Source organism: Homalodisca vitripennis, chromosome 4 (genome assembly GCF_021130785.1).
Source record: "Homalodisca vitripennis isolate AUS2020 chromosome 4, UT_GWSS_2.1, whole genome shotgun sequence".
In the NCBI taxonomy this organism is placed as follows: Eukaryota; Metazoa; Arthropoda; class Insecta; order Hemiptera; family Cicadellidae; genus Homalodisca; species Homalodisca vitripennis.
Genome location: NC_060210.1, coordinates 125334679 through 125352447, shown reverse-complemented (window position 1 = coordinate 125352447; position 17769 = coordinate 125334679). Strand labels below are relative to the sequence as shown.

The window sequence follows — 17769 nt, the reverse complement described above, 5'->3', positions numbered from 1 at the left end:
ATTACCCGAAAAGTTCGCACGCTGAAACGTGGTGAACAAAAAACATCGGAGTTGCCTTGCGAATTTTCCACCACAAAGACAATACCCAGTGGGATGAAAACCTACATTATTTTCAAACCGCCTTTAATTCTTCTAAACACGAAAGCACTGGCACTTCACCCTCTGAAATATTTTTGGGATACACTATCCGCACTCCTTTGGAAAATAAATGGAATCTTGACCAACTTCTAGAACCTAATTCTGAACCAAGAAACATGGAACAGAGATGGAGTAAAAGCTCTAGGACAATCTGATCCGTGCTAAGGATAAAGTATCCAAACAGTATAATAAAGGTCGAGCACAAGTTCCCTTTAGAGTGGGTGATACAGTAATGTATCGACTATTTAACCTGAGTAATGCACCCAAACACATCTCAGCCAAGTTGCAGCCTGTGTGGTCTAAACCTTTGGAAATTGAGACCTTTACCTCCCCTGTAACAGTTGCCTTGCGTGACCCAAAAACCAAGAAATTTGTTAGGTCAGCACATGTATCCCCATATTAAAAAGTGCATTCTCCCAACTCCACGACAATGATCTGCCACTAGATATTTCCTCTATTCCGAAAAAAGCCATTGTGATATTAGGTTTAATTTTGAGTTTATTTTTCATTCTTCTTTCATTTTACACCTTACAAATAACATTTCCCTTTCTTTTTCTACTCTTCATTGGGGACCCTGCATTGGTGGCTGTGCCTGACACTGAGGTGGATTTGGCTAAGGAGTTCACCTGCGCGTGCTCTCCTCTTGCTACCTGGTGTTGGGTTTGGCAATTCTGATGTTTGGTCCAAACTGTCTACTATACACTTACACGGGGATGGGTGGTTATGAGATCTGCCGTTTAAATTTTTTTTGTTTGAAGTATTTACAGCTTCCTTGATTTAGCATTTATTTATATATTTTTTCTGTAATAATCAATATTGGGAGCAGCGACAGTCTCATTGCCTCCTATGCGCAGGAGTTTTTTTTTTTCTCTTGAGTTATTGTTTGTTGGCCCATTCCTTCTCGATCTGAACACTCCATTTAGGGAAAACTACTCGCCATATGTCACCAAAAAATCTTGAGAAACTATTAGGGTAGATAAGTTTAAAAGAACTTGTTAGCAGACCAATTCTCCTCTTTCCTTGCCTCTTATGACTGTAGTCACTAGGAGACCTCATCATTTAGATTTGGATTTATTTTTCCTATGGCCATTTCATCTTTTCACCACCTTTCCTGTATTTCAAATATTGAAAGAATATGAACAAAAACAATAATTGTATATGTTCTTCCAGAGAGGTCATGGGGACCTTTCACTCCCTCTCATTCTGCGTCCGGTAGATTGGCTTGTTGGCAGCAGGCTTGTCTCCCGCTGCGGGAGGGGGGAGGGAAGTAAGGGGAACAGGACTAGGATTATGGCCAGCTACGATGGAAGAAATATTCTATGAGTTACACAAGAATAAAATTTCCTTAACTTCTCCTTTCCTACTTGGCCTATTTTTGGAGGGAAATCTGAGTCTGATGATGGGGCCTGAATGAAGGTCGTGATTCTCAGTCAAACACGGTTTTCCAGAATACTGATTCCTTTTACCTAGACTATCTTCTATAATTTAATTAAACTTTTTAAAGAAGCCCAACCTTAACCTTGGAAGAGTTAGAAGTTTTTAGCAGGTATGTGACATATTGGTGATAGATAGATCTTAGTTGCTTTCCACTTATGGGGTTTGAAGTTGTCTGTGGTTGAGGACTGGAGCTGTTCAGCGAGAATGGGCGCGGTTTCTGCACCGCCTTTCTGCATGGTAGTGTTATTTGAAAATTTTAGTAAACTCTGCGTTCTAGTTTAAGATTTTTGGCTCAATTTAACTTTAACTGGTTCACTTCCCAAATAACTTTCCTCTCACCCTTTCTACCACTCTTAATGGCTAAGCCTTCGAAACTCCTCGGAGAAGGAGGGGAGGATGCGGCGAGTGCCGCTACAGTTTTGAATTTGGCGCGCGTTATCCGTCTATTGCCGCGAAACGCTATAGCCAGCTGCGCCGACCTCTAGCCTTTAGCTCAAACAATAGGAGCTTCCTACCATCCGGAATTCTTCCGGACAGGTTCTGGTAGGATGGTTCCTGCTAGGTTTTGTTCAGGCTGTGACCGGACGTTGTGCACACAGAGAGTCGTTGTGCAGCTTTCGAGCAGGGTGGACCGGGAGAAGTTAGCGTGGGTGGTCTAGATTTTAGTAGTATTTTGTTAGGGAACCTTTCGGAACTATACCCAAATTATTAGTATTTATTTAGTCATCAAAGCTGGTTAGGGTTTTGGAAATAGACGGAATCTAGTGGCGGATCCACGGATTATTCCTCTATAAGGTCCCACCTTCCGGTCGCGACGCCACGAGGTCGCATAATAACAAACAAACAAATAAATATTTAAAATTTTAAAAGTTTGTTAGTGTTATTTTTTTACAAAATATATATAATATTTTTGTACAAAATTCAGATCATATACAAATTTAATTTTAGGTTTAATAGTCAGTTGAAGAGTTATAACAAAAAGTTATGAAGTTTGGTTTGCCTTACTGTAGTAGTTTTTAAGAAAATGGTACCGAAATATGACAAATTTAACATTAGGTTAAATGAGACGTCAGACTCCCCTTTTAACCTGGTCAGGTTATTATACAGTTTAACCTCCACGTCCAAAGCTTGCTCACACTTGCCATTTACAATAACACTCATAATAATCAGCTAATACAGATATTACTTAATCTTTAATGTGAGGTCTCATTACTGCACTGTTTACTTTAAAGAAGGGATAGTGCGTCACTATATATATATATATATATATATATATCTTGAATTAACATGCACAACTACGCGTAGATAAGTTGTTATTTTTTTAAACTTTATCTAACAGTTATCTGAATGATAGACTTAACAAACTAATGCTACTCATTTTCACATGTTATAAGGCAAAAGACATAATATTATATGTTTTAAATTGTAATAATTGAACCTCAGTTATAAAACTGTTAGAAAGACTTTACGAACTGTGAAGCTACTTTAGGTAATTACATTCAGTATTAAACCGAAATTGTGCTACAGTAGAGAAAACTGTTTACCACCTCATTCAAGGCCTTTCGATAAACTATTAAACTGTAATAATTATCTCACAATTTCTTCATGAAATAAAATTACTATTGCTCTTCAGCTTGGACTGTATCTTTAGTCTAACGTGTATTATTTTGGACACTATTCAACAATGGTATTCACTGTTTATAAAACAATTTATTAAAAAAATACTGCCGAATTGTAACTGCTGCCATGTAAATCATGGACACTTAATGTTATTGTAGGAGAATATAAGAGGAGAAGGTGTGAGATTAAACGATTTTCCAATATTTGCAACCATTATCTATTCGAAGTAACGTTTCGTAGTAAAAAAAAACCACATTAAAATTTTACGAACAAAAGAGTTTGGAAGTCTTTTCCAATGAAAATTCATTTTCTTATTACGAGCCACAAATAAACATAATACATCTAATCAAAATTTTGTATTCTTAGCTCCGAGAACCATAACAGAAAACGAAATTCTGTGCAAATACATTTTTTTAGCCAAACAATTTCAAACTGGAATGCTCGTTTTATCACTAATTCTGCGTCTTAAAGTACCGTTCTACTAATTTGCACTGTACGCAGTGTACATTTGTAATGTAAATATTGTAATACTAGGAAACTCTTTGAACACTCATTAAATGCGTGCTTAATATTTTGCTTAGAGTAAAAAAAATGTAATCAGCTATTTCAATAAAAAACGAGACGCGTTTTTACATATAAGAAGTACTTTTTCTCCATTCATGGAAAACCCTAATTGAACTGCTTGTAAAGTAATATTAACTTTTTTTTTAATGACTAGCACAGTATTTCAGATGGGAAGCCATACGCTCAGACGTGGTTAGGAGTTAAAGGAAACGTACCATAAATGGTGGGTAAAATACATGATCAATATCAAAACAGTGCAAACATTTATTTGTCGTTCATACTATTACAGAATATTAATAGGCTATCACTTTTGACGTATGTTGCCAAACACTTTTTTAATTATTCAACGACAGAAAAACACACCTTTTGTCAATTAAATATAATTTATGTCATAAAGGCACTACGCAAAATCTCTTTTTGAAATGTATATGAATTATTTAATTTTCATAGAACAAAAATTGTCTCGACAGATGCATATTTATTCTCAAAAATGTCCTACTGACCAGGAATCAGTAATGGAAACCACGAGATCTAACACTGTTCTCTTTATCTACCAAAACAGATAACATTACAGTATTCTTGATAAGCCGAAAAATCTCTTCACATAAAATCAGATATTAAGAACAAAACAAGCCTCCAATGCATAGGTAAATCCGCTGGAAAGTTAATGGTGACTAGCAGATAAAAGGCTCCCCTTTTTTAGTTATGATCGTTTTTTACATAACCATTCGCTTAGTTTGGTTTCTCATTTTATGGACGTTCTTTAAAACCAATTCGTAATGGTATACAATTAATAGACAACCAAAATAATAAATTATACAGGGTGAACAAAAAGTCAAGACCCCCTCTATATGTTTTTAATAACTTTATATAAGGAGATTGTCAACCGGCGCATCTACATGCGAGTTCCACATTAGCCCAGGATCGAGGGTGAAGCCTAGAAGTGTCACTGGATCGGATAACAGTGCATCCTGGGACAAGGCAAATGGCAGAAAAGTGCAAATCTGTTCGCAACGAACCTCTCAGATGCCAGGCCAAGTATGCCCCAAACACCCATTTCAGCCCCCAGAACATCAGAGTATGAGCTGAATAAAGTTGTGTAATCTACAGTACAGCTCCCCCAGACACCGTGCACCGTGTAATACAAGACACCCTGAAGAACACAATAACGAGGAGGGGACCCAGCACCAAACCCTGGGGCATTCCGTCTAGGAGAGAAGCCATGCCCATTCCAGCCCATCATCTGCCTTCCATCGAGTAGGTAAGACCTGATCAGCTTGAGCGTAGTCTCACCGAGACCATACTTATCAACCTTGCCAATTAAAATTGCATGTGACATATAGTCAAATGCACGAGAGGGGTCGCAAAAGACTACAGCTTTTGACTGTTTTATTTCGAAAGATTTTAAAATTTCCGCGAGGGGATGCTCCACAGCCATGACAGTGGATTTCCCTTGCCTAAAACCAAACTGAGTAGGGGCTAGGAGATGGTGCCGCTCACAATAGTCGTACAATTGACTGAACATCAAGGAATCAAACACTTTTGTAATGACCGGAATCATATAAATAGGCTTATACATAGAGATCATATCATTTGGTCCTTTTTTACATAGGAACTGTACTGAAACATTGTAACACATTGGGAAAAATCCCCTCAATAAGGCAATTTTATGAGGTATATCAACTATGGAGCAAGTATATGTACAACATTTTTAAGAAAGTTACACAACATGCCATAAATGTCCTTACTATTAGAGGATTTTAAGTTATTTACAGCTGCCACTTCTTCTCTCTAGCTAAAAAAGTTGCACTCAAAATTAAAGAGAGGCCTAAATTGAGGAACCTTATTGAGTGGGTTGTTTGACTCATCGTCAATGACAGGTTAGAAGGAATACCTTCAAAAGATTCAACACAAAAATCATTAAATTCTTCAGCAGTGGTAAAGTCCTTACTGCAGCTGCTTTGTTTTTTTACCAAACCCCAAGCAGCTTTATTAGGATTTGCAGATTGCAAGATGAACTGAGAGTTACTTGCTTAGCTTATTTAATCTTAAACCTCTCCGCATCAGACGGAGCCTAGGTTTTCAAATCAGGTCTGACTTTACAAAGATCATGAAATACCAGAATATAATTTCTAGCCTGCACAAGTTCAGGTGAAAACCAGTCAATAATAACAGTTTTGCATTGCAATAATATCTAAAATAACTGAAAAGCTAAACTAGTATCCAGTGCCTTAACTATATCATACAACTAATCATCATTGAGTTGTAATGAGTTTATAAAACCTAGAAACGAAATATGGTTGATAACCCTAAGAGACACATTCTTTAAAAATAGAACGCACTGTTTGGATTTACAACCAGAAACGTTATCATAAATAGAAAGGAAAACATTTTGTGGCCTGCTAATTTGTCCCAGCTTATCTCCGATCATAGTTCCAGACATCCGGGTTGATCAGGATATTATCAAGGGATGGTGGAGTGGTTCGATGACACTGCAGAACATATTAAACCTTCCAAGTATTTTTAAGAAGGCAGCGATACTTAAAAAAACACTCCTCCTTTACAAGCATGTATTCGGAGATGCAGAGTACATCCAGTTCATTGTTTACAATTAGAAATTCTAATTCATCAATTTTGTTCCGTATGCACTGGATATTAATCGAGTATCTCTTAATCAAAGAACTTAAGACTGGTCTTAGCGGCTCTAGCTTTGCCCTAAAAAGTACGGGATGATACAAACTTAGAGTCTGATTTACACCTAGCCCTGGAAACGTATTTATACACAAGTGTACCACAGGGCCAGAAAGTTTAATCCAAAACATTTTAGGTTAAATCATGCAGGATTCCTATTCTAAAAGAAGTGTAAGAGTCACGCCTAAGAGTTATGGGAACATACTCACCTTTAACGCCCATATTTTTTACTCTTTACTAAATCTGGATACAAAAATGTGGAAAAAATAGAGTCGGCAGAGATTTTAGTTCCTAGGATAGGCTTTTGTTTACAACTGTCAATATACTACCACCTCGATTGCTGTGACCCTTGTTGGTCCATACCTGCCCAGACTGATTGGATCTGCCAACGTTATTATTAACACCACTTTTTCTGTTCAGTGAAGTCAAAGAGGGAAATCATCGGCAATAAACCCTGCTACTAGGTTAGGAACAGTCAAGGCGACAGAATCATCTGCAGTCGATGCCAACACAGATGTTGCCCTGGTAAAACTCCACGGTAGACTGAGAAGAGAACAGACACTGCCAGAAACATCAATATGGCTATTATAAGAGACACAGTACCATATGGCTTTGTCATGCAGTTTACCAATCGTGGATAAATCATCTTCACTTAGATCTACACATTCATTGGAAACCAGCTTTTACAAAATCTCTCGCACTAAATGGAGCTTCCACCACTATCATCAATACTTTTATAACAAATATGGCAGCATTCATCAGTGGACTCAGTTACCATGCTGACGTTTCCAATCTGGACAGTCTCTATTAGACCACGCCTACCAATCCACTGACCACGTAGTTTAGTTCCAAGAAAATATCGTAAAGCACGGTGAAAATGTGCTGGCTACCATCCTACTGGAAGTGAACGACGTCTATATCAAATTCACGTTCATTTTCCCTAATAACAGTAGTTATTGAAGAGGAAACTGATTCTTGTAACATTTGCAAATACAGTTCTCCATTAAGATTTGCATTAATAAAAAATTACCCTAAAATTAGATTCCCACAAATATCGGCCCTCATATTTACTTGTCCAAGTACCTGCAATTATTGTTGTTTACAGCTCCGTTGATAAAAACACTGCATTCATCACTGAACAAAACGTTTCGAACAAACAAATTAATGCTTCCGTTTCCTCACAAAATTGTAAACGACGGTCTGGATCGTCTTCATTTAACTCATGTACAAGCTACATTTTTTTAAGGGTAACATTTATTTTTTTTCATCAAGCTTACCAGGGAAACGTCATAAAGATTTGCTATTGATCTGGTAGACTGTTGCGGATCTTAATAAATTACGACCTGAGCACCGACAATCTAAATTGCATCCAGATATTCGAAACTTATTTACTAAAGTTCTTAAGTATTTCCTTGCCACAGGTCTATCAATACGGGCAACATTAACCCGCCGTTCTACCTCATAATAATTTTCATTTGAAGCCCCGAAAATAAATATAATTTTTACTTTATCTTCGTGACTACGGGGCATTATTACTAGTAGACAATAATAATTTGAGAATATCATTAGAAATTAAGAATAACAAAGCGATTCAAAATCAATAACTGTAATAACACTGCAACACATAAAACTTTCTTAATAATAATTATGTACTGGATAATAACCACTCTAAAAGTATGACCTGGTCTGACAAGATTGAGATAAAGAAGGGACTTTTTTGTACTAAACCTTAGTTCGAACCGGGAAAGCCCGGTCACTCTTTGCAAGTAAACTCTTTATCATTTTCTATTCATCATTGGATCCTTCGTCTATTGCGTTCCTAATTTATTCAGAACACAAACAACCAATAATCTGGTTTCCACGCTGACAGTAACTTTACAACAACAAACTGTAAGAGTAAAGACTTAAAATGTTGACGAGCTATTATTTTGTATCTAAAAGAGACTGCGATCTCTAGTTTTCACCATTCTTTAAGTTTTTTTAATCTCTTCAAAACGGGTTGTCATATGAGAGGGGTTTACATTTAAAATTGTTGAGTTGCCTCCAAAATTCCGCATTTTTGGAGGGGTCAAACATTTTTAAATCATCAAAGGTAACTTCCTTTCCACATTGCACTACTACCCAAAGTATATCTCCTTATATAAATTTTAGAACAAAATATAGGGGAAGGGGGTCCTGACTTAATTCACCCTGTATTTTTAGTAAACATTCGAAACGGTGAAACAATATTGCAGTTGTTTTATATCACATATTCTATCACACAATAAAGATTGTTTTACACGGATTGTTTCAGCATGCCTAAGTGTTGTAAATTCTTCAGCCTGCTATGGATGGGTAACTCCGATTCTGGACCACCTCCTTGGACCTGACAGTGAGATTCCAATGACAAGGGAACAATTGTCCTGGGTCATTCCTACCATAGATCTTGGCCTTCTCATCACTCCACTGCCTGCTGGAATTCTATCCGACTACATAGGACGCAAACCGGTAACGTTTGCCACTGGACCTCTCTACATCATCAGTTGGCTGTTGGTCGTTTTCTACCCTTCAGTAACTATGTTGGGAGCAGCTCGGCTCCTACAAGGCCTCACGATGGGACTTACATACACCGCTGCTCCTGTGTACTTGGGTGAAATTGCTTGCAAAGCCAACAGAGGAGCCATCACGAGCATCTTCTTCAATTTGTGGTGGCTGGGATATCTCATCCAGTATGCAGTGGGACCTTTCCTTAGCTTTTATAACTTCACGTATTTCACGCTCTCTTTGAACATACCTTTCATGATTTTATTCATTTGGCAGCCTGAGAGTCCTTATTATCACGTGATGTGTGGAGACATGGAAAAGGCACGAACTTCATTAACTTGGTTCAGAGACTCCACCGTTGATGAATTACAGGAAGAGTTAGAAGAGATCAAGTTGAGTGTTGAAGCCAACCAGAGATCCGCTGGTTTTCGTGATCTCGTGACTAACTCAGAAGGACGAAAATCATTGGCCATCCTCATGATGCTTTCAGGAGCCACAATGCTCAGTGGCACTGGAGCTATCACAGTTTACGCGACTGAAATATTCGACAAGACTCCTAATCTGTCTATTCCACCAGATGCAGTCACCATAGCACTCGGTGTTATAATGCTAATTGGAGGAGTCATTAGTTCGTTTACCTCAGACTCTCTGGGAAGAAGACCTTTATTGATGATCTCTTGCATCGGCTCATTCATAACTCAATTTATCACAGGGACATATTATTTCCTATTATTTAATACTTCTCTTGATATCTCTTCATTTAATTGGGTTGCTCCAATTTTGATTCTCATCTACTGTGGTTTATGCACTGCAGGGATGTATCCCCTCTGCTCTGTATATACTTCGGAACTATTCAATTCCAACACTAGGGGAATTGCCTCTAGTATTTGTACCTTATTTGTTACAATATTTGCTTTAATATCATTGGTACTATATCAACCAGTTAACGATTATGTGGGTATTTATGGCAATTTTTACATTTATTCGCTGGCAGTTTTAATTTCAGGCACTTACTGTTACTTCAATGCTCCGGAAACAAAAGGAAAATCTTTTGTCCAGATCAGGGAAGAACTTCTAAAGTGTAAAGGGTAAATTGCTTTCAACTACCTATAAGTTTCTTCTTTCTATTTTCTAAACTCCATACAAATGACGTACTGTATATAAGTTACGACACTTTCCACTACATAACTTTTGCATTTTGTTGTACCTAATTGTTTATAAATATCAATAGAGTATATGTTATGAGTCGAGAATATTGATGAAAACTTTTGTTGTATATTTTATGAACTAAACTATGTATATAACATATATTTATGGATGTATGTACTATATTTATTATTTATATAGGAATGTACAAAAAAGTTTTATGAGAAATAAAATTTGATTACGATATTAATCAAATTTCAATTCGCACAATATTAATTTATTATAATTATTTTATTATGTACAAAAACATTTACTTTTAAGTATTGTAGTTAAAATTCAAATTAAATTACATTTGTATTTAAAATTTGATTTCTTAACTCTAGGTCTGTCCTTATTTTGTTCAGACAGTCCTACGTATTGTGAAGAGGCGTTCGGTCAGGATTATGATCACGTTCAGTGAATTACTTTGAATTCGCATACTAAATTTTATTCCGAAAATTCTTAAAATTGAATTCTATGAACCTTACTCATTAATAATTGCGTTTTTAATCAATACTCTTGTAAAAATCAAAAACATACTTTTTATATGTTTTTAATAAGTAAATTAGATAAAGAAAAGTATTTACTAATTTTATTAATAATAGGTAAAGCCTATAATACACGCTGCTTCATTAAATCACTTAAATTTCTATCCTCGGAATCTCTAAGATAGTTCAGCACTAGCTTATCTCTCTGGAGTTACATCTCTCTAATATTCTACAAGGTAGTACTACGCCTAACCACGTGTTGCGCTACAGGTTCAATGCAGGTTATAAAGCCTATAGATAATTTCATTATTGACAGATGGAATGACAGACAATCATATGGAAAAGAAGTTTTTACATCACCCGGTAAATAAGAGAGAAATGACCACCCTATTGAGTGATAGGCTTGAACGACGCTCAGCCAAATTCCTTGGTTGCACATGAACCATCGTGTAGAAATAAAGTTTAGTTTAAAATATGAAGTCAAATTTTTACACACTAATTCATAATAAAATGACGATATTTTTTGTTGGGATAACTAGGCTAATATGTGATAATATGTCACATGTTAAAACTGACACTCTTATGATGTACACATTTATTTATTCTGCCACTTCCTCGATGCCATCATGGTTACTCAGAAGATTAATGTAAAATTATTGACAAACGCTCAGCCAAATCCCATGGATTAACATTAATCATCATCGATCTCAGTGTCCCTCACATTGAAATGAGGTTGTCTGCACAATTTTAAGTTTACAAATCAGTTATCTCAAGATATCGGGCGGACAGATAAAGGCAGAAATGAAATTTCTCAAAGCGCTTCGAGTGATAGATTTCGCTAACGCTCAGCCAACAATAATAGTAATGCACAATTACTCTTTAGTTCGCTGTATGCACAATTTTAAATTTTATCGTAATCATCATCACTTTTATTGAATTGTATAAGTAACCCTTTATTTTGTCGTTCACATACATTTAGACATTTTCTCAGGCACAATTACAATGACCGTGTCTTTAGAGGATCCGGTATGAATCAACTTTCTTCATCATAAATTTATCAAAAAAGAACGCAAAAAAACGCAAATGTGTGAAACGAAATTTTTTTTAAATTTATTTTTATTCATGGAATATTAGCTTGTTGATAAGGCTGGCACCTTTTGTGGAAAGTGGTGAGATAACGTCACTCTATGTTAAATCCTTAAGTTGTCCCTGCCCTGGTTTAATCTTGAAGATCATCCTTGCTGAGAATAAAAGTCCATTTCATTTATAGGAAACGATCATCTCAAAAATATGAGGCAAAGTCCCAATTCCCTTAAATTTTTCTTGCACTACTCTCTTTAATTCAACGTATCAATACCTAACTTTGCCTGTATAAATGTGGAAATTTCATTTCATTTTACCAATGTTTATGACAGCCTTTATTAATGCCTGGAGATTTACGCATATGTTAAGTACAACCAACCCAAATTCCAACTTCAAACCCAAAATGTGGGTTGACTAGGCTATTGTAAACCTTTTTTTAAACACCTGGAGAACATAAATTTGCGAGATTATGAAGGGTTTTGATACCTAAGATGATTCTAACACAGACCTTATCAACATGATCGCTCCAGGTTAAATCTTTATTTATCTAGGATCATTTCTAGAACGTTTGTGTAGTTAGTTTCTTTTAAAATGCCACTCGCAAACATACAGTAGTGCACGATCATGCTGACGAAATTGAAAATGTTCTACGTTTGATATAGACTAATGAAAGTAATCTGACTCAAAGTTTTCAGCTGTTTACAATACAGTATATAAAGCAATTGAGGAGTCCAGTTTCAAAATGGGTCTTGTCCACGAAAAAAACATTTTTGAGTTATGCACAGATTTGGATTCTACAAGTAAAGGACTACATTAAAAAAAATGTTTGGTTTCAAAAAATGCCTTGTCCCATTTAAATTTGCTATTGGAAACTAAATGTTGTTTCTAAGTGGGTCTTGTCCTGAACTGTGTTGTTTCAAACAGAATCATGTCCACTGTGTCTAGTTTTTCAGCAATATGAACCTTGTACTATTTAGCAAAGATGGCTAAATGGTTGTTTTGGATCAAAATTGAACCATGTCCAAGTTGTAGTTTCTTGGTTTACTTGCTGTATTTTCGTGATAAAACTCAGAATAGGATTATATAGTTTAGAAATATTTTAGTTGGCAAACATGACTGTTTACTTCACAGGTGATATTGCTTGTTTATTCATTACACAATTACCCATCATCAACCCAAGTGGACACTGGTGATTATTTATTTACAAAACAACTAAGTTAAAGTTTGTTTACTATCGATGCAATGGATAATCAAACTAATACTGTGAAATCTGTTCAACCTGGATCGGGGAGAAAGAGGAAGAGAAACCCTGAAAAATGGAAGCGATCTACTGAGAAAAGAAAAAGGTATGTTTGTGCTTGTATTTTAGGTTAGGCCTTAGTAGTTTGGGTAGAAACATATGAACATGTTGATTACTGTTTTGATGTACTGGTATTTTAACAACTTCACCTGTCTTAGCATAACATTAAATATTCTAAAGAACCTATTCCAATTAAACTTTACCTATATATAACCTTCATATTCTAGTACGCTTTCTTAAACATTCTACATCATGTGAATTGAATCTATTGTTTCAGATACTCGTCAAAAGGACTTTAAAAAAAAACCTGTCTGTTTTTTTTAAAGTCCATCAGAGGGACACATCAATTCGAATGCAACCAACTGAACATGCAAGACGTTAGAAAGTTTCAAGTATTATGAAATTGCCAAAAGTGAAAAGGATATCAAGATAAAACAAGACTTTTATATTTTAAAATACATAACAATAAAAACTCCAAAGAGGTCAAGACCTAGGACTCAGCATGAATCTAGGATAAATTTGACAGCTAAGTATTATGTTCCACGATATCGCCAACAAGCAGGAACACGCCTAGTTCAGGTATGTCAACAAACATTTCGTTCTGTATTAAATGTATCAAAATCACGAATCCAGAGACTGCTAAAAAATCAAATGAATGACATGGGATCCACCCCTAAAGAAAAAAGATGTGGTGACCGAAAAACTGTTTTGTTTTTTCCTAAAAGACAAATTATTAAGAGCTTTATTGAAAAACTTGCAGCACGCGAGTCACATTACACAAGGGCGAAGTTTAAGCGCCAGTACCTTCAAAGTGACTTGTCAGTACGCAAACTTTGGGGAATGTGCAATAATCAGGATAACTTAGATGCAGCTCTGAAGGTAAAGTATGGCTATTTTAGAGATATTTTTGTATATGACTACAATGTCAGCTGTGGTACTCCAGCTATTGATAAGTGCTCACGTTGTATTCAGTTAAAAGACATGCTAAAAGTGGCTGAAACTGCAGAGGGAAAAAATGATCTTATGATTTCTTTGAGAGTGCACAAACTGAGAGGAAAAGGTTTTTTTATGCTCTTAAAACAGAGGTTAGCACCCATGTAACTTACTCGTTTAACTGCCAAAAAAATTGTGCTATCAAAAATACCAGACCAACAATGTTACTTTAGTAGACAGTTTTATGTCTACAATTTCACCATGTGTGAGGGTTCTTCAAAATCCAAACAAAAGATAGAAAACACATTCACATATACTTGGAATGAGATCCAAATTGGAAAGGGGTTTAATGAGATTGTATCTTGTGTCTATGATCGTCTTAAAAATACAAATTTTGAACCAGGACAGTCAGGTGTTAGACTGTTTGCGGATGGCTGTGGAGGCCAAAACAAGAACTCCATATCAATAGGGATGTTAAGCAAGTGGCTCCTTCAAGAAGCGCCAAGACAGGTCAAAAGTGTTTCCATATTTTTTTCAACACCAGGTCACTCTTACCTGCCCCCAGATAGGGTGTTTGGCCGCATTGAAAAACGTGTTAACAAAATGGTAACTATTACTAAACCTGAAGAATATCATAAAGTATTTTCTGAATGTGCTACAGTCAAATAACCAGAGGACGGTTTACAGTGTTTTGACTGGAAAAACACTGTTGCACAAGTTTTGAAAAAACCAGGATAATGGCATTTTAAATTTGCTTCAACAAAACGATTTATTTTAAATCGAAGTAAAAGTGGAAACATTCTACTAAGAGGGGAGTTATCTTACAACTACGACACAGGCACATCAAAAACTGTAACACAGCCAAATAAAAATCCTGGTCAAATCAGTCCAGAAAAAATTGTTTTAGGTCTTCTCCCCATGCCTGCAAAAGCTAATGATGTAAAGAAACTCCTGGAAAAACATTTTGGGCCAAATTGGAATGATAGGCAAGATTTGGACTTTTATAAACTTGCCCTAAACACCGAAGGACAAAGAGAGGAGACTGAAAAAGAAGATGATGAACCTATGGATGACGTGGAAATGATTGTATAAAAATGTTGTTTTTCATGTATATAATTATTTTAGTGTGTTAATAAATAAAATTAATATAAAACAATACGAGTACTTTAATGAAGCCCCTGTTTTTAAAACATTATCTACTATTTTTTCTTCAAAATGGGTCTTGTCCCCTACTGTTTGCAGCATAATGAGTCTTGTACATGGCGTTGTTTCAAAATAGGTCTTGTCCTTTCGTTTTGTTTACTTTTTGCATACATTTGGCATGTTTTAATTATTTTTGTTTAGAAAAAGAATGTATATGACACTAAACTAAATACCTAGAACATAACCTATGCTATCACATCATTGTTACATGGCGAAACAGTTTTCGATCAAATTGCTTTAAATCCAACGCACTAAAAATAATATACTCAGTTCATACGTATGTGTCGTTATTGATTTGAAACAGTTCAAGATTCTACAAAATCACACTTCTATATTTTATAATTCCTTTACATAAAATCTCTAGCTAACTCGTAAACTGGGCTAAATTACTAATTCTAAACATCAATAATGAATCAGTAACTTAACTAAGAATCTACGGTTTTTAAATGCACTGATGTCTCAATTTGCAATTGAAGAAATCTAAGTAACATGTCTTTTTAGTAATTTATAAACTGTAAACATAATATAATAATGTAATATAAATAAATAACAAATAATATTTTTATTGAAAAGATCAGTACCAACTTTTCATTCTTCTTGGTCCAAATCTTCTTGTATTTGGCTTAAAATCTAAACAAATAAAACAAATAACTTACGTAATAACAGATTGGTTACAACGTTTACAGAAAAAAAGACATTTCTAGGGGTTTATAACAACTTTTCGGAAATTATCTTCTAAACTGTATATACTGTAAAAGTGTGTTCTTACGTATATAAACACGTTGGTTTGTGAGTACATAAATGCGTAGTGATTTATGTTGTATAACGAAGAGAGTAAGAGGAGTAAAGTATAATTATAATTAATTAAGATGTAACATGTCATTTTTACAGTGGCTGAAATAAGGCTTTTTTACTTGGAAAGGAAAATATTTTTAGTTTAATGAAATGTTAAAAACTTTATTTCTTCCACCTACAATGATACTCCAGTAGCTCAACGTCAACGCAGATGTCATCTGGCAAGGTCCGGCTCGACCAGGTAACAAACAACACGGAGTTTCAAAATAAGTCCGCTGGAGTTCGCTTCAAGGGCTGAAGCGCCTTACAGCGGACGGCTTAGGTATTACAGTACGCTGTGCCTGGCTGACTCGGTCTCACTCGGAGTCGTCGAGTCGGAGTCGTCTCGGTCGGAGTCGTCGAGTGGGAGTTATCTAGTCGGAGTCACTGCCCCAAGATATACGACGCGATAAGGTGCAAATAAGTCCTAGCCGTAGTAGGTACTCATTTTGCCTGCCAAAACAGGTTTTTGCCTGCACTTGCCTAGTCACTAACTATACGATCAGTAAATGAGATTACGTACTTAAACTGCTAATAGAATATTATTTTTAATATAGAATACAGCAAGAAAATAAATCAGTACAATAGAACTAAATTGTATTACTAGTACTTAGTAACGAGAAGTGAAATAGTTTAGTTTTTATTTAGTTTATCGTTTCTTTTCGAGGCCGCTGGGTCGCTTGACGTACGTTGGCACCAGCGTTCCTTAGTTTCGAGCTCTAGTCGAGCTAGGCGCGATTACGAGCAAACTAGAGTTCATATTTAGTTTTTATTTAGTTTATCGTTTCTTTTCGAGGCCGCTGGGTCGCTTGACGTACGTTGGCACCAGCGTTCCTCAGTTTCGAGCTCTAGTCCAGCTAGGCGTGATTACGAGCAAACTAGAGTTCATATTTAGCTTTTATTTAGTTTATCGTTTCTTTTCGAGGACGCTGGGTCGCTTGACGTACGTTGGCACCAGCGTTCCTCAGTTTCGAGCTCTAGTCCAGCTAGGCGTGATTACGAGCAAACTAGAGTTCATATTTAGCTTTTATTTAGTTTATCGTTTCTTTTCGAGGACGCTGGGTCGCTTGACGTACGTTGGCACCAGCGTTCCTCAGTTTCGAGCTCTAGTCGAGCTAGGCGCGATTACGAGCAAACTAGAGTTCATATTTAGCTTTTATTTAGTTTATCGTTTCTTTTCGAGGACGCTGGGTCGCTTGACGTACGTTGGCACCAGCGTTCCTCAGTTTCGAGCTCTAGTCCAGCTAGGCGTGATTACGAGCAAACTAGAGATCATATTTAGCTTGTATTTAGTTTATCGTTTTATTTCGAGGACGCTGGGTCGCTTGACGTACGTTGGCACCAGCGTTCCTCAGTTTAGAGCTCTAGTCGAGCTAGGCGCGATTACGAGCAAACTAGAGTTCATATTTAGCTTTTATTTAGTTTATCGTTTCTTTTCGAGGACGCTGGGTCGCTTGACGTACGTTGGCATCCAGCGTTCCTCAGTTTCGAGCTCTAGTCCAGCTAGGCGTGATTACGAGCAAACTAGAGTTCATATTTAGCTTTTATTTAGTTTATCGTTTCTTTTCGAGGCCGCTGGGTCGCTTGACGTACGTTGGCACCAGCGTTCCTTAGTTTCGAGCTCTAGTCGAGCTAGGCGCGATTACGAGCAAACTAGATTTCGAATTTAGCTTTTATTTAGTTTATCGTTTCTTTTCGAGGCCGCTGGGTCGCTTGACGTACTTTGGCACCAGCGTTCCTGAGTTTCGAGCTTGAGTTGAACTAGCAACT

General features: G+C 36.3%; 1 protein-coding gene across 3 annotated transcripts in view; it reads left to right on the top strand.

Annotated features, from left to right (window-relative positions):
- Window positions 1-17769, top strand: part of LOC124360120 (facilitated trehalose transporter Tret1-like) — a 38563-nt gene that overhangs the window by 8591 nt on the left and 12203 nt on the right. Inside the window, exon 2 of one of the 3 annotated variants that reach the window (XM_046813453.1) lies at window positions 8744-10061. The exons of the other annotated variants lie outside the window; for them this stretch is intronic. Coding sequence (XP_046669409.1) covers window positions 8744-10061 — 1318 coding nt within the window. The remainder of the gene's footprint in view (window positions 1-8743; window positions 10062-17769) is intronic. 3 annotated transcript variants of the gene reach the window in all.